The 21,335-nt window shown below is 40.7% G+C and overlaps 1 protein-coding gene across 1 annotated transcript in view; it reads left to right on the top strand.

Moving 5' to 3' along the window:
• Nucleotides 1–21,335, top strand: part of MAP3K5 (mitogen-activated protein kinase kinase kinase 5) — a 228,083-nt gene that overhangs the window by 143,461 nt on the left and 63,287 nt on the right. The window contains exons 12-14 of the mRNA XM_068985123.1: nt 4,835–4,884; nt 7,519–7,614; nt 14,758–14,839. Coding sequence (XP_068841224.1) covers nt 4,835–4,884; nt 7,519–7,614; nt 14,758–14,839 — 228 coding nt within the window. The remainder of the gene's footprint in view (nt 1–4,834; nt 4,885–7,518; nt 7,615–14,757; nt 14,840–21,335) is intronic.

Below are 21,335 nucleotides of genomic sequence, written 5' to 3'. Positions count from 1 at the left end.
CCAAGGAAGGGATCCTTGGAACCTCCAATCTGTACTCCACTTGGAGTCATGCCATGATGACAAAATTGACCATAACTAATATAACTGTCTATAGACATCTAATTAACCTTGTTTTTATAAAGTACAGTGTTTTCTTCGTGCTGTGCTTAGTTGCTTAGTCATGTCCTCTTTGCGACCCCATGGACTGGAGCCCACCAGGCTCCTCTGTCTATGGAGATTTTCCAGGCAAGAATACTGGCGTGGGTTGCTGTGCCCTCCTCCAGGGGATCTTCCCAACTCAGGGATTGAACCCAGGTCTCCATTACCAACTCGATGGACATGAGTTTGAGTAAACTCCAGGAGTTGGCAAGAGACAGGGAAGCCTGGCGTGCTGCAGTCCATGGGGTCGCAAAGAGTCGGACACGACTGAACAACTGAACTGAACTGAACTCCTGCATTGCAGGCAATGTGAAGTGTTTTCTTTACATTGTTTTAAAGTATGTGCATACATGTTCTCATAAGCAGAAATAGAGTAGTCATCCAGTTGAAACTACAAAATCTAAGGTTAGAGACATGAAAATTGTTATCTGGGAGAGGAGATTTTCAGAAGCTTGATTAGAAAGAGCAGGGTTATACAAGGACACGTAGAAACAGAACAGACCGGGGCTGAAGGAATGAGCGATTAGCATGTCCCAAAGAATGAGTAGAGAGCCAGAAGTTATTTGGAAGACAGAAAAAGAACAGAAAGTAAGCCAGGAATTTTTGGAAAATGAATACTATTTCCAGTTGTCACTATTTTTCTTTTTCTGGAGGTTCTGGGTTCAATACAGTTAGCCTTGTGTTGATTCTTTTATGTTTGTGACGACCGTAGAGACAATTTTTATGTTATGCTAAGAAATAAATATATTAGGATATAAATCAGTGCCTTAAGTAGTTATAGACAGGCTGTGAATTGTCCTGCTTCCGTTTTTACTATATTTTGATCAAGAAATATTACATTTGCCTTGTCCTCACTGCTTATTACCTTCAGTGTTAAAAATGTCCCTTATTAAAAATTTAAACTTTTTAAAAATTGATCTGTTTCCATTTTAAATTGATGTCAATTTGTTTTTCTGTACATAAGTGTGTGTATTCATTATCCCTAGTTCTATCCATAGAGTATTCCTTACCACTGCCATTTTCTCTATTGTTTTAAATAGAAGTGATACAATTGGAATGAGGACAAGCAATGAAGATTACTTTGTTATTATTTTACTAGTTTTAAGCAACTGTAATAACTATAATTAAATAACAGATAAGCAACAGGTTTAATAGGTTTTAATGTTAAATAGGAAGTAGATTTTTCTTGGAAGGGTGTCATAAAATGTTTAAATTTTTCCTTCTAAAAATAGAACAACATAGTGTTGCTTTTTGTTGATTATATTTATTCCTTTACTCCTCCCAGTATTTTCATTCTAAACTATGGGGTAAATGGTTATATGAGCTAGTGTATACTTTATATTGCTACTTTCAAAACTTTTAAGATCATTATACCAAGTCCCAAGAGTTCAGGGACTCTGTGGTCAGGGGCAAATTAATTGAAGTCCCAGTCTTTTAACAGTTCTCCCTGGTTGCTGCTTTAAAAGGTTAATGCTTGAAGAAAGTCTGCATGTATGTGTACATGAAAGAAAAACCTAGATTGTGGAAGAGAGAAGTTATTTGCAAGATATTTAAAATCATTGTTATTTAGAATTCCTGTCCTTTAAAATTTGAAGCTAAGCACTCCTGGCCTATCTGGTGCAGGGTCCCAGTGGAGAGCTAAGTGTCACCCCACTTTCCGCAGTCCAGTTCCAACCAGTGGCCACTCAGAGGAGACCCAGGAAATTTATTAGGGGGATGTATTTACCCTAGGTTCTATATTTTTGATAATATGATGCTCTCACCCATCAAGGAAGTTTTTGACTACAAAACTCCCAACTAAAAATGGCTTAAATAATAAGGAAACATTGTCTCATATTACAAGAGCTTCTGAGGTGGATCACTGGGGGCTACTTTCAGTGGCTTAGCAGTGTCAGATTTCCGGTTGGCTTCTCTATGTGCTCTTGTTTTTCCTCTCATGGGCTTCAATAGCAGCAGCGAGCATCACTCCATACAGACAGCATGCAAAGAAGGTCAGGGCCTTTCCCTGGGACCAAAAGTTGCATCATGTGTCCATACCTAAACCAGTCACCAGCAAGGGAAATGGGTTTACCATGACTAATTTAGGGAATCTGTTTCACCATCTCTAAACACTGCCACCTGCACTTGCCCAACAAACACTTTTTCCTGGCAAAGACGGAAGGGAATGGCTGTCACCTGGGGAACCAACAGTGTCTGCCACAGTAGAATTGCTGCCATGCTAAAAAAAGAAAAAACTTAATCAGTCGTGTCCCATCTTGCGACCCCATAGACCCTGCAGTCCATGGAGTTCTCCAGGCCAGAATACTGGAGTGAGTAGCCTTACCCTTCTCCAGGGAATCTTCCCAACCCAGGGATCGAGCCCAGGTCCCCACATTGTGGGTGGATTCTTTACCAGCTGATCCCCCAGGGAAGCTGCCATGTTAGCTCAGTATTTGTCTTCAGCCTTGCCCTAGCTGGGGCACAGGATCTGAGGCTAACCATTTCCAAGAAAATGGTGCTTGTGCAGATTAGGTTGAGTGTTGGTTTGGGGTTTTGGGGAATTCATTGTCACTCCAGCACTGCCTCTGCTCTGCCCTTTTCCCCAGACTCCCAGAGGAGCCAGGAAACGTTTACCTTACCTGTTGGCTTTATGGCTCACCAGCACCTCTGTGTGGTGAGTCCCAGTAGCAAGGGAGGTGAGGAGAGAGGACTCCTCATCCCACATCACTCCCATCTTGGGCCCTGGGCTTTGCACCACTGAAATGGAACATTCCCTGGCAGCACTCACAGCCTTCCAGGAACCTAACATTCTGGAAATGCTCTACTTCTTTCCTACAAAACTAGCCCAGGCAATCTGGGAAATCTCTCTTTGGCCGCTCCCAGAACGGGGCTGACGGAGGATAGATTTTACCAGAGCTGCCTGGCCAGTGTTCATCAGTCACTGTTCCATCGCAGGTTGACACTCCGCTCAGCTGGCTCTGCACTGAGCGCCCCCATCGTGATCCAGGGCTTGGCCTTAGAAAGCAGCTCAGTTGCAGGCTCTGAGGATAAGGCTGCATTGTGTGCAAGGAGTGTGCAGGTAACAGCTGCGGCTCTTGGCTCACATATTTTTAGAAGGTCACCTGAGGCCAACAGGATTTAGAAGCCACTTTCCAAATTACCAGCTGAAGCTACAGGCTGCTATTTTAATTTAAGTCCCTCTGTACTCTGGTTAAGAAAGCTGAGTTCCAGGAGTACCTTACTGTGGTCTTCTCCCTCTCTGGGCCTCACCTACAGCAGCATTTGCTCTGTGTTAACTCAGGTCACATCCCCGTTACCTGACTGATGTGCACTGAAAGTAGTTTTCTAGTAAATCAGCTCTGAGTTTGAGAGGATCTGTTTTTAAGATGCATGGTGCTAGCAGAGAACTAGGTGTTGTGGAGATGAATTGTGGCTCTTCCAGTTGCTTTGGCCCAAAGGAAGGTTCTGGACCACCTCAGAGTCCCAGGCGTCGTTACTCACTTCACTAGCCCAGCCAAGCCCTCAGCCTCTGGCAGTATTTTAAGTGGGTGGGTAAGAGCTTGTTTCTCTGGTTCTTTTACATTTACAGAATTAAACTGCAGTCAGAATTGACTACAATAGAAGACTTGATCAGTTTAGACACATTTATCAACTGCTTTATTTCCATAAAAATATTTATGTTCTCACTTCTATACTGTTGACAATAATATTTTTATAGGGAATATAAAATATTTTATATTTGTATAGGGAATGCCCTCTATCTTGTCATTTATTTAATTTTGATACATATGAATTTAATACTGATTTTAACTCAGCTTTAGTAATAAACTTAAGAAATAAATTCCCACATTTAATTTTCATCTTGGCCCTGCAAATCATTCATGCTTATCAAGTGGTCATCAAATTTCTTATGTTCAAACTTTATTAGCATATTGAATTTTGCATAAATTAGGTCACACTCTATAGCAACGATGAACACTGTATACATGTGTCTTTACACATAAATGGGCTTCCCTGGTGGTTCAGACTGTAAAGAACCTGCCTGCAACGTGGGAGACCTGGGTTTGATTCCTGGGTTGGGAAGATCCCCTGGAGGAAGGCATGGCTACCCACTCCACTGTTCTGGCCTAGAGAATTCCATGGACAGAGGGGCCTGGTGGGCTAAGTCTATGGGGCTGCAGAGTCAGACATGACTGGGCAACTGAGCACACGCATACACATACCTACTTGCTGTACTATTTTCTGAAGAAATAGAAGCACCATTTTAGTTAGAAAGTATATCTAAAGATAATTCAGAAGTAATTATCTTTAAAATCTTGCAGAGATTTTATTCAAATTAATTGTTTTTCTTTCTCAAAAGAAATATCACTCAGCTGTAGTAATTAAATTACTTTGATCAGGGGTTTTTTACTCTAAAGATGAAGGCACAGCAGTTAATAGGTTAATCTGCTAAAAATCAAGTTTTAGAATTTAATGAGACTAATTCTCCTAGATTCTCTTGGAAGCTGTTTTATTGGAGTACAGAAATTATTAAGTAGAGTAAACATCACCCTTGTGGCTTGAGAATGAACTACGGTTTCCATCTACATAGTTTGTCCTTGCAGAATTACGGGCTAGGAAAATTTACTCTGAGTATATTATTAAGAATTAAATTACTGTTATGTTATTTCCATTTGGATGACTCAACCTTTGTTGTTGTTCTTCCTTTGTGTTCTAGAAAGGTATACATGAGTGGAATTTTAGTGCTTCTTCTGTCAGGGGTGTGAGGTAAGTCTCCTTGATTTTGTTTACTTAGAAAACATTTTTCTAGAGCCTGAATGTCTTGGATAGGACTTGTAGTCATGATTTAAAAATGCAAAGAACTTCAAGCACTCTCCTGTTGATGAAAATGCTCAGCCTTCTTCAGACTCACTATCTTCATTACAAAAAGATTTGCAACAAAAGCTTCATGGACTCTGTACTTGTCACCTACTTAAAATACGGTGACTGAGAGATAAAGTGTGATTGTAGACCAGAGTCAAGGTAAGCATAGAAGGGAGCTGTTGGAGGTCCTCTCCAGCTGGGGGAGCTGATGGTTTATGTTAGAGGCTGATTTTTCTGCGGTTTCTTGGTATACCAGGAACTACTCTCTCTTTAGATGTACTGAAAACACATGTACCATCTACTGGATTGGGTCCTCTAGCTAATACTAATGGAGAAGGCAGTGGCACCCCACTCCAGTACTCTTGCCTGGAAAATCCCATGGACGGAGGAGCCTGGTAGGCTGCAGTCCATGGGATCGCTAAGAGTCGGACACAACTGAGCAACTTCACTTTCACTTTTCACTTTCATGCATTGGAGAAGGAAATGGCAACCCACTCCAGTGTTCTTGCCTGGAGAATCCCAGGGACAGGGGAGCCTGGTGGGCTTCCATCTATGAGGTCGCACAGAGTCGGACACGACTGAAGCGACTTAGCAGCAGCAGCAGCTAGTAGTAACATGGTAAGATTATGGAAATTCATTTTTTAATGACTTTTCTTGAGGTCTCTGTTCATCACATGTTCTTGAGGTTACAGTGGCTTCCTTCAGTTTGGACATTGCCATCATAATGCCCATGCCTGGCATTTAGAAATGAGACTTTTTCAGTCAAGAGCCCCTGGTTAGGTGTTTACAGAAGTTTATGAGAAACCAACTCTTGCCCATTTCAAACCAAATTAGTTGCATTTACTTCTGTTTGTCCCGTATAAATAAAAATGAGAAAAGCCAGATTCCTGCAGACCTGTTATGCAATACTTTGTTGCTTTTGGCATAATGGTAATTGGTTTTGTTGGAGCATGAACTGGTGGAGTTGTCTGAGTCACTGATAATTGGAGTTTGCCTGGCAAAACCACCTGTTACCTTGTGAATGATGTGAACAGAAACAGGCCAGACTGACTCATTATATATCTTTCCAGTCCATGCCTTCTCAGATAAAGCATTACTCTCCTAATATTTAATTTTTAAGACCAGACACTATTTATTGCTGCCGTTTTTAAGCCATCCATCTAGAAAAGTATGGTAAGTATAAATTTCTCTTTGTCATATTTATTTTCCAATGAGTTAATTTTCTCTAATGAGGTATGGCATCGGTCCACAGCCTTTGTTGTGACTGACGATATCAACATGGAATGATTATTTGTGGCTACTGCCGGTTTGTGTGTTGAGAAACTTGAGTTCCAGTGTGTGACTTCAAAGAGATCTAACTTTTCTTGGCCTCCTCCTCTATAAATAGAAGACAAACTATAGAAAAAAATCCAGCTGTCAGCAGTTTATCTTGCATCAGCTCATTTGGCATTTATTGAATGCCAGCTATTTGTCAAATGTTGAGTCCTGTTCTGCTAAGGATACAAAAATGACTAAGACCTGAACTCTTCCCTTGAAGCACTCACAACTTAGCAGGGCAATAGATATTTAATAACTAATGACAGTACAGTGTGAAATTAGCAGAAGTATGTTCAAAGACCAGAGAGACAAGAGGAAATCTTTCTGTTTCAGGTAGAAGTATTGAAGTGAGATGGAGTAAGGTCTAAGCTGGGCCTTAAATGGTGAATAGAATTGCTGCAAGAAGTGAAAAATGATGTGCATTCCAAATGGAAGGAACAGCAGATGCAAAGGCATAAAATAGGGATTGGAGAACAACAGCCCACAGACCAAATATGACCTGCTGCCTGTTTTTGTAAATAAAGTTTTATTGGAACTCAGCCATATTTATTCATTGTGTATTGCCTAAGGCTGCTCCAACAGCAGAACTGAGTAGTTTGGCCTACAAAGCTTGATATATTTACTCTCTGGCTCATTACAGAAAATATTTGCCAACCCTTGGCGTAAAGGAGCATGGCCTGACTGTAAACTCAAAATTGTTTCAATTGCTGTAAACTAAACAACTTGCTGAGTCCAAACCAAGTGCTATTTCATATTTCTTCACTCCTCTCTACTGTCTGCAATAATGAGCTGCTTTTCCTGCCTCCACGCATTGCCTTCCTAGCTTTGGAAGAATTTTATTGTTCGACAGATCTTACAGAACCAGAATCACTGGGTCTGTAAGCCAGTTGATATGTGTGCTTTTCTTCCCAGCGCACAATTCACTTCTACAGCAGCCAAGACCTGTTCCCCACACTGAGTTGTAGGACTCGTACGTTATGTGCCTGCAACACCCTGAGCAGCCCTCTCTGTAGATACAAGTAGGAAGACAATTCTCAGAATATTAAATAATTTTAGTACTGTGGTACAAGGAGTGTCACTTTTGAAGTGCTATTTATAACCTTTGGGTATAAACAGCATTGATATCATACTTGGGACTGAATATAAAAAGCATTCCTTTTTCATCACAATTCATGGAAGGTATTGAGATTACTGTGAATAATTCTCTTTTGTTTGTTTCAGTATTTCTAAATTTGAAGAACGATGCTGTTTTCTGTATGTGCTTCACAATTCTGACGATTTCCAAATCTATTTCTGTACAGAACTTCACTGTAAAAAGTACGTATTAGTCATTGTGGATGCGTGAAAAAGACTGTTCTTACCTGATCATTATTTTTAATTAGTGAATGAACATGTAGCTCCTGTAGAGAATTCATGGCCATGTGCTTATATAAATATTTCATTTGGGTTGGTATTTTTTAATTATGTAGCTTGTTTAACTGAGAAATTTAGGACCTCTCTTTAATAAATCAACCTTTTTCTTAGTCATAACTTACTTTGCCACAGACAAAACTTGAACCAAATTTACCAGTTAATTGCCAAGTCTTAGGTCTCATTTTTAAAGAGCTCATGTATTCTATGATTACCAAAATTTTCCTTCTTGAATGAAATTATCACCATTATCTACAACAATGACTCCTAACTCTGGTTCATATTAGAGTCAACTGGTGGGCTCTAGAAAGTGCTTGAGCTGTACCCTGGACTAAATATATTGGATTTTTAGGTGGAGGAACAAATTGAGTTAAAAACCAGTGATCTAATTTACACCAATAAAAGATAATCCAAAAATCCATGAACTGCTTTGTATGTTTCTGTTAACCTCCCTGGGTATATTTCTCTGGGGTTAATAACTGAGTTCTTCTCGGTCCCTAATTGTGGGGACCTGTAGAAATAAGTGGGTCTTCCAAAGTGGCTCAGCAGTACAGGATCCACCTGGCAAACAGGAAATGTGGGTTTGATACCTGGGTCAGGAAGATGCCCAGAAGAAGGAAATGGCAACCAACTCCAGGATCCTTGGCTGGGAAATCCCATGGACAGAGGAGGAGCCTGACTGGCTACAGTCCATGGTGTCACAAAGAGCTGGATATGACTTAGCAACTAAACAACAAGTAGAAGTGAGTTATAGTTGGGACACCAAGTGTAGTAAAAGCCAGCTTGGACTTAAAATTTTGTTGGGGGTTATTCTTATTCAAATAATCACTATCTGACCCCATTATAAATGATTGATATACTAGCTACAACATATAGTCAGTCTTTTTATCTTGGCACCAAAAATATGTATGCTTAACTTATGATTCTTAGCTAAAGTTTTATCTTTAAAAGGCAATGCCAAAGAATGTTCAGTTCAGTTCAGTTGCGCAGTCGTGTCCAACTCTTTGCAACCCCATGAATCGCAGCATGCCAGGCCTTCCTGTCCATCACCAACTCCTGGAGTTCACTCAGACTCGCGTCCATCGAGTCAGTGATGCCATCCAGCCATCTCATCCTCTGTCGTCCCCTTCTTCTCCTGCCCCCAGTCCCTCCCAGCATCAAAGTCTTTTCCAATGAGTCAGCTCTTCGCATGAGGTGGCCAAAGTACTGGAGTTTCAGCTTTAGCATCATTCCTTCCAAAGAAATCCGAGAGTTGATCTTTAGAATGGACTGGTTGGATCTCCTTGCAGTCCAAGGGACTCTCAAGAGTCTTCTCCAACACCACAGTTCAAAAGCATCAATTCTTTGGCACTCAGCTTTCTTCACAGTCCAACTCTCATATCCATACATGACTACTGGAAAAACCATAGCCTTGACTAGATGGACCTCTTGGTCGGCAAAGTAACATCTCTGCTTTTGAATATGCTATCTAGGTTGGTCATAACTTTTCTTCCAAGGAGTAAGCATCTTTTAATTTCATGGCTGTAATGACCATCTGCAATGATTTTGGAGCCCAAAAAAATAAAGTCTGACACTGTTTCCACTGTTTCTCCATCTATTTCCCATGGAGTGATGGGACTGGATACCATGATCTTCATTTTCTGAATGTTGAGCTTTAAGCCAACTTTTTCACTCTCCTCTTTTACTTTCATCAAGAGGCTTTTTAGTTCCTCTTCACTTTCTGCCATAAGGGTGGTGTCATCTGCATATCTGAGGTTATTGATACTTCTCCCGGCAATCTTGATTCCAGCTTGTGTTTCTTCCAGCCCAGCGTTTCTCATGATGTGTTCTGCATATAAGTTAAATAAGCAGGGTGACAATATGCAGCCTTGACGTACTCCTTTTCCTATTTGGAACCAGTCTGTTGTTCCATGTCCAGTTCGAACTGTTGCTTCCTGGCCTGCATACAGATTTCTCGAGAGGCAGGTTAGGTGGTCTGGTATTCTCATCTCTTTCAGAATTTTCCACAGTTTATTGTGATCCACACAGTCAAAGGCTTTGGCATAGTCAATAAAGCAGAAATAGATGCTTTTCTGGAACTCTTTTGCTTTTTCCATGATCCAGCGGATGTTGGCAATTTGATCTCTGGTTCCTCTGCCTTTTCTAAAACCAGCTTGAACATCTGGAAGTTCACGGTTCACTTATTGCTGAAGCCTAGCTTGGAGAATTTTGAGCATTACTTTCAAACTACCGCAAATTGCACTCATCTCACATGCTAGTAAAGTAATGCTCAAAATTCTCCAAGCCAGGCTTCAGCAATATGTGAACCGTGAACTTTCTGATGTTCAAGCTGGTTTTAGAAAAGGCAGTGGAACCAGAGATCAATTGCAAACATCCTCTAAATCATGGAAAAAGCAAGAGAGTTCCAGAAAAACATCTATTTCTGCTTTATTGACTATGCCAAAGCCTTTGACTGTGTGGATCACAATAAACTCTGGAAAATTCTGAAAGAGATGGGAATACCAGACCACCTGACCTGCCTCTTGAGAAACCTGTATGCAGGTCAGGAAGCAACAGTTAGAACTGGACATGGAACAACAGACTGGTTCCAAATAGGAAAAGGAGTACATCAAGGCTGTATATTGTCACCCTGCTTATTTAACTTATATGCAGAACACATCATGAGAAATGCTGGGCTGGAAGAAGCCCAAGCTGGAATCAAGATTGCCGGGAGAAATATCAATAACCTCAGATATGCAGATGACACCACCCTTATGGCAGAAAGTGAAGAGGAACTGAAAAGCCTCTTGATGAAAGTGAAAGAGGAGAGTGAAAAAGTTGGCTTAAAGCTCAACATTCAGAAAACGAAGATCATGGCATCTGGTCCCATCACTTCATGGGACATAGATGGGGAGCAGTGTCAGACTATTTTTTTGGGCTCCAAAATCACTGCAGATGGTGATTGCAGCCATGAAATTAAAAGATGCTTACTCCTTGGAAGGAAAGTTATGACCAACCTAGATAGCATATTGAAAAGCAGAGACATTATTTTGCCAACAAAGGTCTGTCTAGTCAAAGCTATGGTTTTTCCAGTGGTCATGTATAGATGTGAGAGTTGGACTGTGAAGAAAGCTGAACCTCGAAGAATTGATGCTTTTGAACTGTGGTGTTGGAGAAGACTCTTGAGAGTCCCTTTGACTGCAAAGAGATCCAACCAGTGTATTCTAAAGGAGATCAGTCCTGGGTGTTCATTGGAAGGAGTGATGCTGAAGCTGAAACTCCAATACTGTGGCCACCTCATACGAAGAGTTGACTCGTTGGAAAAGACTCTGATGCTGGGAGGGATTGGGGGTGAGAGGAGAAGGGGATGACAGAGGATGAGATGGCTGGATGGCATCACCGACTCGATGGACATGAGTTTGAGTGAACCCTGGGAACTGATGATGGACAGGGAGGCCTGGTGTGCTGTGATTCATGGGGTTGCAAAGAGTCAGACACGACTGAGTGATTGAACTGAACTGAATATAGAGTAAAGAAAACTTGGAAATAAGAAAGAATTCCTAGCACATATATGGTTGACTTTTCTACTTACACTTGAATTCTCAAGGCTATTCATTTATTTCAGTGATAATTATAGCTAAGATTTATGGAGTACTATATAAATCTTATAGGCCTATATCTATTTTAATCTTCAAATAAACTTTATTAGGTGGGTAATATTAATAGTTTTGTTGAAAAGAGTTAAAGAAAAAAGTAGAGGCTTGGAGAGTTTATGCTTTTGAACTGTGGTATTAGAGAAGACTCTTGAGAGTCTCTTGGACTGCAAGGAGATCAAACCAGTCAATCCTAAAGGAAACCAGTCCTGAATATTCATTTGAAGGACTGACACTGAAGATGAAGCTCCAATAATTTGGCCACCTGATTCAAAGAGCTGAAAGATTGAGGGCAGGAGGCGAAGGGGACAACAGAGAATGAGATGGTTGGATGGCATCACCGACCTGATGGACATGAGTTTGAGCAAGCTCCGGGAGTTGGTGATGGACAGGGAAGCCTGGTGTGCTGCAGTCCATGGGGTTACAAAGAGTCAAATGTGACTGGGCAACTGAACTGAACTGGAGAGTTTAACTAGCCTATAATCATATATAGCCAAAAAGCATAAAATTTGAGATTTGAACGGAGCACATGCAACTCTGGAATCCAAGCATCTAAAAATTACCGGTGTTTCCATCCCACCAGAAGTGTTATTTTCTACTTAGAATGTTCATGTTAGAAGATTTTGTGTGAGTAGCTGATGGAAATCTTTACCCCAGATCTTTAGAATTTGTTTAGGTCTTTCATGTTCTTCTTCCTTTTGGTTAAATTTACTTGTGTCTTTAACTCATCAAGATATGTCATCTTCATCAGAGCATACTGTCATTCTAATCAGATTTGGGATCTTTTTTCTCCATATCATTAACCTCCAAGAAATGTACGTATAGAGAAAGGAAGAGTGAAGAACTTAGTGTCACAAGCAAACTCCAGAGAGAGGCTCCCAACTCCAAAATGGACATTGTCAGGGACCTCCCTGGTGGTGCAGTGGTTAAGACTCTGCACTTCTACCGTAGCGGGTGTGAGTTTGACCCCTGGTCAGGGAGCTAAGATCCCACCTGCCATACAGCCAAAATGTAAAATTAATTAATTAAATAAGGTCCCTGGGTGCTGTTCTCTTGGGCACTGAGTCCTTTGTCCTTTAGTGCATGTATTAAAAAACAAAACAAAATGGACATTACCGATTTTGCTCATTGTCATATTTCCAAAGGCCAGAAGAGTGTTTTATTCCATTAGACACTCAATGGTATTTGTTGGATGGATAGATTTTTTAAAAAGAGCACTATATAAGAAAAGAATTTTTTTCCTTCCTGTGTAGGGAAAACCCCAATTCTTCCCTACTGTGTTTCTTTTCTGTGTGTCTCCTTTATTCCTCACAAAACACCTCGTTTCTGATACTTCTTGTCCCCAGATGTGTGGAGATTGTCCCCCACAATTCTTTGTGACCCCTGCAATTGAACTCAGTCGACCTGGAGGTAGAGTGAGATCCCATAGGCTAGGGGCTCAGGCCCATAAGACTGTTTCTTCCCTCGACTTCAGGTGCCAGCTGCAAGCCCAGGTTATCACCACCTGTGTTTTAGACAAACCAGTTATAGCTCAGAGGTCCTGGTGACACCCTTCTTGGGTTTGATTAATTTGCTAGAGAGGCTCACAGAACTCAGGAAAACACTTGACGTTTACCAGATCATTAAAGGACATAACACAGATGAAGAGCCAGATGAAGTGATTTGTAAGCTGAGGTCTGGGAGGGTCCTGAGTGCAGGAGCTTCTGTTCCTGCGGAGTTGGGGTGAGTCACCCTCCCTGTGTGAATGTTTGCACCAACCTGGAAGCTCTCTGAATCCCTTACTATTGGTATTTTGTGGGCGCTTCCTCACGTGTGTGTGTGCGGGGGGTGGGGGGTCAGTTGCTCATTCCTGTCCAACTCTTTGCAACCCCATGGTCTGTAGCCTGCCTCTGTCGATGGGATTTTCCAGACAAGAATACTGGAGTGGGTTGCCATTTCCTCCAGGGGATCTTCCCCACCTAGGGGTCAAACCGTGTCTCCTGTATCTCCTGCATTGACAAGCGGATTCTTTACCACTGAACCGCCTGGGAAGCCCCATCCCTCAAGTAGGGATGAACAGGTAATAACTCCACTTCCAGTCTCTCTTCCACCTATGAAGGATGGGAGGTAGGATTGAAAATTCCAGGCTTTTAATCATGTTTTGGTATTTCTGGTGATCAGTTCCCATCCAGGAGTCATCTAGAAGCCCGCCTAGAATCAATCACCTCATTAGAGCAAAAGATGCTCCTGGTTCTCTATCACTTAGGAACTTATGAAGGTTTCAGGAGCCTTGTATCAGGGATGAGGTCTAAGACAAATATTAGAATATAAGATGCTCCTCGTACTCTTATCATGCAGAAAATTACAAGGATTTTAGGGTCTCTGTGCCCAGGACCTGGGGCAGAGGCCAGTATATTTATTTTCTCTGCTTTCAGAGGTATAGAGAGAACAGAAAAGTTCTGAGTTGTGGTAGGAAGCTTTTCTTGCCACACAGTAACCTGTTCTTTCCTTGGGCTGACTGTGCACCGCATGACCTACCCATGATATCATCAGCTCCTGTTCAGAGTGCCTCCCTTACTCCACGTCTGGAGTAAAAACCGTTAGCATCCCCTCTGGAGGGACAGACTCAGCTAGTGCCCAGAGGGAAAAATCTGTTTCTTGTCAGAATTTTTTTTTTTAAGCTCTGCAATGATCTCCAGAAAACAAAACAAAACTTTACAAGAATAATTACTGAAGAAAATGTTTATCACCAAAAGAGAGGTGTCTTGTGTCACAAACGTAAAAGACAGCCATTCCTGGTTCACATCAGTATTTTGCAGACCATGTATAGGGGACCCCACATGGATGCTGAGGTGCTCAGGCAGAAGTTTCAGGAACTGAGATCAAATGTAGCAGCCAACACTGCGTCAGAGAGTCAGCTCAGGACTTAGAGACACTACTTCAGAAGGTGGATGTTTCTGTTATGTCTATTTAAAATAATATTAATAACAGCAAAACAATAGTAGTTAATATTTAATGAAGAGTGCCCTGCCTTGAGCACTTTACAAGTCATTTTCGTGTATTCCCCACTTATAGTTAAAGAATGAGTCTCAGAGAGGTGGAGGAGTGTGTCCCAAATCGTATTAACACTCCCAATCTTGGTCTTATACACAAGTCCACGTTCTTCACATTTCTCTGTCCTTGTCTAGCCTTACCATTCTGATTGTGTAAAGTATCATGTTACTATTATCTGAAGTGTTAGACATTGCCTGAAATTTCTGTCAAATTATACTAACATGTGTTTTCTTTTTGGAAAACCTTATTTTTCACACTGATGCTCATACTTTATTGCTGGAATCCTCTAGATCCCAGTTTTTGCTCTGAAGTCACTTTAAAATGTGCTTGCATATATTTAACATGTTAGCTATTATGAATGACTACAGACCCATTTTTTCTGTAGGTTTTTTGAAATGGTGAACACCATTACTGAAGAGAAGGGGAAAAACACAGAGGAAGGAGATTGTGAAGGTGACTCCCTGGAGGTAATTTTTACAAAATTTCTCTTGTGGCTAATGTTTTTAAGTGAACTATTTCAAGTTTTACTGAAGCAAAGGTGTGTGTGTGAGCGAGAGAGCGAGAGAGCAGGCATGTTACCTGAGTAATGGGTGAGGAGTAGAGAGTCTAGAGTCTGTAGGGTCTAGAGTCTATAAGCTGTTCCTTAATGTTAAACACAGCCTTGAGAAACCCTTTGGTTTAAAAGGGCTGAAAAGCAAACATCAGAGAACTCTTAGGAATGCCATGTTTTTGTATCTTATAGAGAGTAACTATGCTTTTATCTCTGAGGGTGTTGATAACCCTCAATGCAAGAGTCACAGTGCCCTTGGCACATTTTTCTTCTCCTCTGAGATATGCTGCAATTCAAACCAGCAAAATTCGGTGAAAATTCTGAATGATAGAAGCGTTTGCAGCCCTCATTCGTATGCTTACTTGGAGAATCTGAAACAATGGAAGGTAAACAGACTAAAGAGACGAGGTGATAGCACTCACCCCACTGCTGTTCCCCCCAGTTGCCCCTTCCTTGTGCCTCCTGGGTATAGTACACTGCAGACACCCATTTTTCAACCGTGTCCGTTTTCTCCATCCTGCCTGTCTGCTGTATGTTAAAGAGTGTTCTACCACAGTGAGGACCAGTATTGGGGAGGTTCAAGAGTGCTGACTCTCACCCTGGGGCATCTCCAGTGTCTGAAAGGTGACACTTCTCTAGACATGAAGTGAGCCTCTGTTTTCTCCAAGCCCTTCCCATTTTATGACTTGGGAGAGAATTCTAAATTCAAGCAGTATTGAAATTTACATTTCTAATGTTTAAGTGAAATTGAACTACAGCACCAGTCTGACTGGTATACTTATGTTTTAGATCGCCTTGATACTGTCATCTTGTATGCTAGCAGTGTACTTAAGTTTTATGTAAGCATAGAGGTAGGGTAACAGTCAAAGGAAATGTAAATATGATAACCAATTATTAATTATGTCTGTAATTAAATTCTGTAATTCTTCAGCAGTTATATGCATGTGTGTGTATGCTAAACTGTTTCAATCATGCCTGACCCTTTGTGACCTCATATGAAATGTAGCCCACCTGGCTCCTCTGTCCGTGGGATTCTCCAGACAAGAATACTGGAGTGGGTTGCCATACCCCCTTCCCGGGGATCTTCCCAACCCAGGGATCAAACCCACATCCTTATGTCTCCCATTGACAGGCGGATTCTTTACCACTAGCACCACCCAGGAACCCTGGCAGTAGTGTAGCTTTGTTATTCCTGAATAAGCCTAATGCTTTTTCATTTAAGTTATAAAAAGATGATGGAGCTACTTTGGAAAAAAAATAATCTTCCCCATGTACTAGCTTGCTGTCTGCAGAAGTAATAGACAGGACTTTGTTATGCTTAATATTTTACAATGTTACATTTTCTTATTTAAGTGATTATGTTAGAAACTAGGTATCTTGACTTCCACATCAGTGCTCTTTTGACTGTACTTCATTATCTCTATTTTTATTTGGGTTAAATTTAGCATTACTTGATACATAGCAACTGCCAGGGTAAAAGTTAACAATGAAAATGAAACATTTCCATTAATAATAGATTATGAAGTGGATAGATTGGAAAACCCCTAAAGTTGTTTTACAATAACATAAATTGCTGAGTTAAAAAAAAACAAAAACAGCGATATGTATTCTTTATTATCCTTCTTTGAAAAGCAATCCATCTTATGATAAATGTACATAGCATAGCCAGACTATGATAGCCAGGTTGGGCAAGCTTGGTCTTCATAAACTGATTGAATCATCAGTTCAGAGACTCTGCTGTAGAAATTCCTTTAACTATAGGCACAGCATAGCATGGCTTGAATTCCCTTAGAATTTGTGGTGAGTTACACTGGCTAATTTTTCTAAGACTAGGTCTCCTACTGTTAGAGGGACAGATAGATTGCTTTTCAGAGAGCTGTCAAGAAGACCCAGGGTCAGGATCTCCTGATCTGTATGCAGTGGTAATCAGTGGGGTGGGCTCTGCAAGATACCCTTCCTGATCAGACAGTTCTCCTGCAAGCGCCAAGAACACTCACCAGCCAGATAAGGAGGGAAACATTCAGTTTTTCTTCCTAGGAATGTCCAGGGGTTTTAGTAGGTCTGCTGACCTCACAAAAAACAACTCATACCATAGAGCTCTCTGATTTATCAAAGTGCTCCTAACCCACTCTTCTCAAGAAAGTGTATGCATGCTCAGTTGCTCAGTAATGTCCAACTCTTTGCAACCCCGTAGACTGTAGCCCGCCAGGGATTTTCCCAACAAGAATACTGGAGTGGGTTGCCATTTCCTCCTCCAGGGGATCTTCCTGATTCAGGGATCGAACCCAAGTCTCCTGCATTGGCAGATGGATGGATTCTTTACCACTGAGCCACCTGGGAGGACTTCTCAAGAAAGTGCAGGGACACTATTCTTTTAATGTTAGAAAAACACTCTTATACTTCTTATATGTCATTTGTGTTCTATCAGAATAATTAAAAATCTCTGACATAGAATGGCTTCTGCAGTATTCCCAGTGGATCGTATAGTCTATACAGTGAATTCAAGCATACTTGTTTTAAGTATTTTGGCTTAGTTTGCTATTATTGCTACAACTAGTGACATTGCTGATGTAGTCTTGGGTGTTCTGGTAGCATGACATGAATGAATGGATACAGTGATGTTCTGGGTTGTGAAGATGATGATGCCCATCTTGGCTCTGCAGTCCCTTCATGGCCAGAGCAGCTATGCAATATGAGTTATTAAATAACCTTAACTTATATTTTTGTATAACTTATGATAACCCCATTATACCCTTGATCACATTTCTTAGATATTTTCAATATTCATGACTAACATTGTGTGTGCATGTGCTAAGTCGCTTAAGTTGTGTCCAACTCTTTGTGACCCCATGGACTGTAGCCCCCCAGGCTCTTCTGTCCATGGGTTTCTCCAGGCAAGAATACTGGAGTGGGTTGCCATGCCCTCAGCCAGGGGATCTTTCGGACCCAGGATTATGTCTCCTGCATTGGCAGGTGGGTTCTTTACAACTAGCACCATAACATCAGGTTTTTAGTATTCTAAATATTTGATTAAAATTTGTTCCTTAATTTCATTACTGCAAACTGAACTCGAACTTCAGGCTCTGAATAACATACTGAAAATAATTCCTCCTCTTCCTATTCTTTACAGTATAAGTGAGAAGGATTACTTTGGTGTTTAAGATTTTGTATGCGGAATAATTATTTTCTGATCTTCACCTCCATTTGAGGTAGAATTCAAATTGGCCCAAAACAAAATTAAAATTTTAGAAAGATCAGATGTCCTTTTAAAATGTTTTTTAACTTTTCATGGGGTGATGTCAGCATTTGGCAGACATTAGCTATTAATGTGGTTCCGTAAACCACAAATTTGAACTAAACCTTAGACTTCCTGATGTTTGAAAAACTTACCTGAAGTCGAAGTTAAGATTTGCTTTTCTTTCTGAATTTGGATGCTGTTTCTTTGAAGCAGTACAATTGTGGGAGGGATACAGCCTTGTTTGGGTCATGGTCAAACCCTTCTGCCAATTGATCATACCTGACTCTATTCTAGTAAGATCCTTGGGTTTTAGCTCTGACTTTGCCAATAACCAGTTTTATAACTTTGGACATAATTCTTACTCCTGCTGGATTAAGATGATACCATTCCTTAAATGAGAATTGAACAAGAAGATCTTACATGTCCTTTCCTAGCTCACATTTTAAACAAATTTTAAGATTAGTACAAACTGTGCAAGGTTTCTTAAATATAGCTCAATACCACTTTCAGAGGACTTCTCTATTTTTAAACAGAAAGAGAAACAACTTCTTTTGATTCAAGGCCATGTTTTTTATTCAGGGCTATCTTTTGAAATGGAAGAGTTATGAACCCATAGCTTAAAGAATTTATTATATTAATAAATTTGCACCAAACTCATTGAACAGTTGATTATAGTCAACTGTCAGGGTTTGAACACTTATCATCTGTGGTCCTTGTTTTTGTTCTCCCAGCCTTTCATGTCTATACTAAGAACAAAGGCATCTACACAGTGACCCAAGCCAGATACCTCAGAGAATCTCTGCTCCAGTCTCACAGCCAGCGTTTCTTCCAGCCCCTTCATTCCATTTTGTCACTCCTCTATCTCACGTCCTCATCATCTCTCATATGGCCTGTTATCTCTCCTGCCATCAATAACACTGGCCCTGCCATCACTGGAGAGATCTCTCAGGCAGATTTAATCCTGTGACTTCCCTAATTAAAAAGCTTTTTTATTTTAAGTTTTTTTTTTTTAGGAGTATAGTTGATTTACAATGTCATGTTAGTTTCTGCCATACAGCAAAGTCAGTTGTACATGGACATATATCCACTCTTTTTTAGATTCTGTTCCCATATGGGTCATTACAGAGTAATGAATAGAGTTCTCTGTGCTATTCAGTAGGTGCTTATTAGTTGTCTATTCTGTATATAGTAGTGTGTTTATGTCAGTTCCACGCAAGTTTTTCTACATCTGTGACTCAACTTCTGTTTTGTAAACAGGCTCATTTGTACCATGTCTTTAGATTTCACATATACGCACATATGATATTTGTCTGTCTGACTTAATTCACTCAGTATGACAATCTCTAGGTCTATCCATGCCGCTGCAAATGGCATTTTAAAAAATAAAAATAAAAATCTTTGATGCTGTTCTTTTTAGAAGAAGATTTCTGCACCATACAATGTTCTTATCCCTCTGGCTGTACCTTACCCTTTCCTTTCCACCCTGCGGTGCTGCAGTGCCAAACTCCTGTCCATTATTCAAACAGCCATGCTGTTCCAGCCTCTGGACTTGGCCTGCAGATGCCCAACTCCACACGCTTTTTCTGCTTTGTTCTACTTGGCTCTACTCTAACTTTTTGAGATACAACTCAAGGTTGCTTTTTACTTTGAACCATTTTCACCACATCTTTTCACTTTTCTCTGCCCTTACAGCATTTTTGGCCCATCCTCTGCCCTAACTCTTTTCATTTCCCTGTAGTTCAGTAGCCTGCACTGGACTATTTACATCCCAGGGCTGGACTGTGGCCCTCTTTCCCTTTTCACCCCATCGTCTTGCGGGGATCAGGCATCCAAGCAGTTCATTCAGAAGGCTTAGAAGAGTTTGAAGCTGAGGAGTGACAAAACCAGAGTTGTTTAAACAATATCTCAAACTGGGAGGAAAGGGATATAGATTGGAGGAGGGCAGAGTAAATGCTGGGAAATGAGCTTGATGATTGTTTAATCAATGTGAAGTCAATGAAAGAATGAATACCATAATCAAGCTGAATACCACAATCAAGCCACTCTCTGCCCATTTGCTTCATCTCTCCCTCTCTCTTCTTTAGTTTTTGGAAGAAGCCATAAATTACTGAGTTCCTTTGGTGTTCAGTACAGAATATGTTGCCTTCCTCCTCATGCCTCTTCCAAACATACATATATTCTCCCTCCCTTTTCCCGTGGTGCTCCTTTTTCTTTTATGCATTTGTACCTCACTGTTTTATCAGAATGGGCATAAACTGACACAAGCCTGAAGTAATCATAGCAGCTGGCCCTGTGAACCTGTTTCTGTGTAGTTTCCAGGCTGCATAGAGAGGAAGTTGCCCCCAGTGTGATGGATTAGGAACAAGTAAGACAAATGAAATGTTTTCCTTTCACTCAAACATCTGCTGAATGATGAAACCTTACCATTTCTTTTTTTTTTGATGATTTGCTTCACAAACGTTAACAGTGAATTATGGTTTAGAATTCATTTAAATCAATTCAGAGTCATCCAGCAGCACTCTGGTTTGTTTTTCTTTGGCCTCGTGTTTCTATTTTTGTACAAATCTGGCTCAGCAGTAAAGAACCTGCCTGCCAATGCAGGAAAGGCAGGTTCAACCCCTGGGTTGGGAAGATGCCCTGGAGAAGGAAATGGCTAACCACTCCAGTATTCTTGCCTGGGAAATCCCATGGACAGAGGAGGCTGGCAGGCTACAATCCATGGGGTCACAAAAGAGTTGGACACGATTTAGTGACTAAACCACAACAACCAGATCTGAAGTTGATCACCCACAGTTACTGCACTGCCTGGGAATAGCTGTCACTATGGTGTTGTATGATAAGAATATGTTTATTACTCATTCATTTGTTCCGTTGCAAGAAAAAGAAACTTTTTTCCTCTGTCAACTCATGTTCAGTGATTGGAGGCCTGCAAATTAACTGACCAAAGAAAGATTAACAGGAGAAAAGACAAGAGTTTATTCCTGTATGGGGGAATATGCAAAGAAGTAATTCCTGCATAGCTAGATTTAAAAGTTTATTTATCTTAATAGGAAAAGCCTTTGGGACTTCCCTGGCAGTCCAGTGGTAGTCCAGTCCATTGAGACTTCACCTTCTTTTTTTTTTTTTTTTTTTTTTGTGGATTTTATTTTATTTATTTTTTTATTTTTTTTAAATT

The sequence above is a fragment of the Capricornis sumatraensis genome, chromosome 13, assembly GCF_032405125.1.
Source record: "Capricornis sumatraensis isolate serow.1 chromosome 13, serow.2, whole genome shotgun sequence".
In the NCBI taxonomy this organism is placed as follows: domain Eukaryota; kingdom Metazoa; phylum Chordata; class Mammalia; order Artiodactyla; family Bovidae; genus Capricornis; species Capricornis sumatraensis.
Note: the sequence above shows the minus strand (reverse complement) of the source record. Positions and strands in the feature narration are given on the sequence as shown.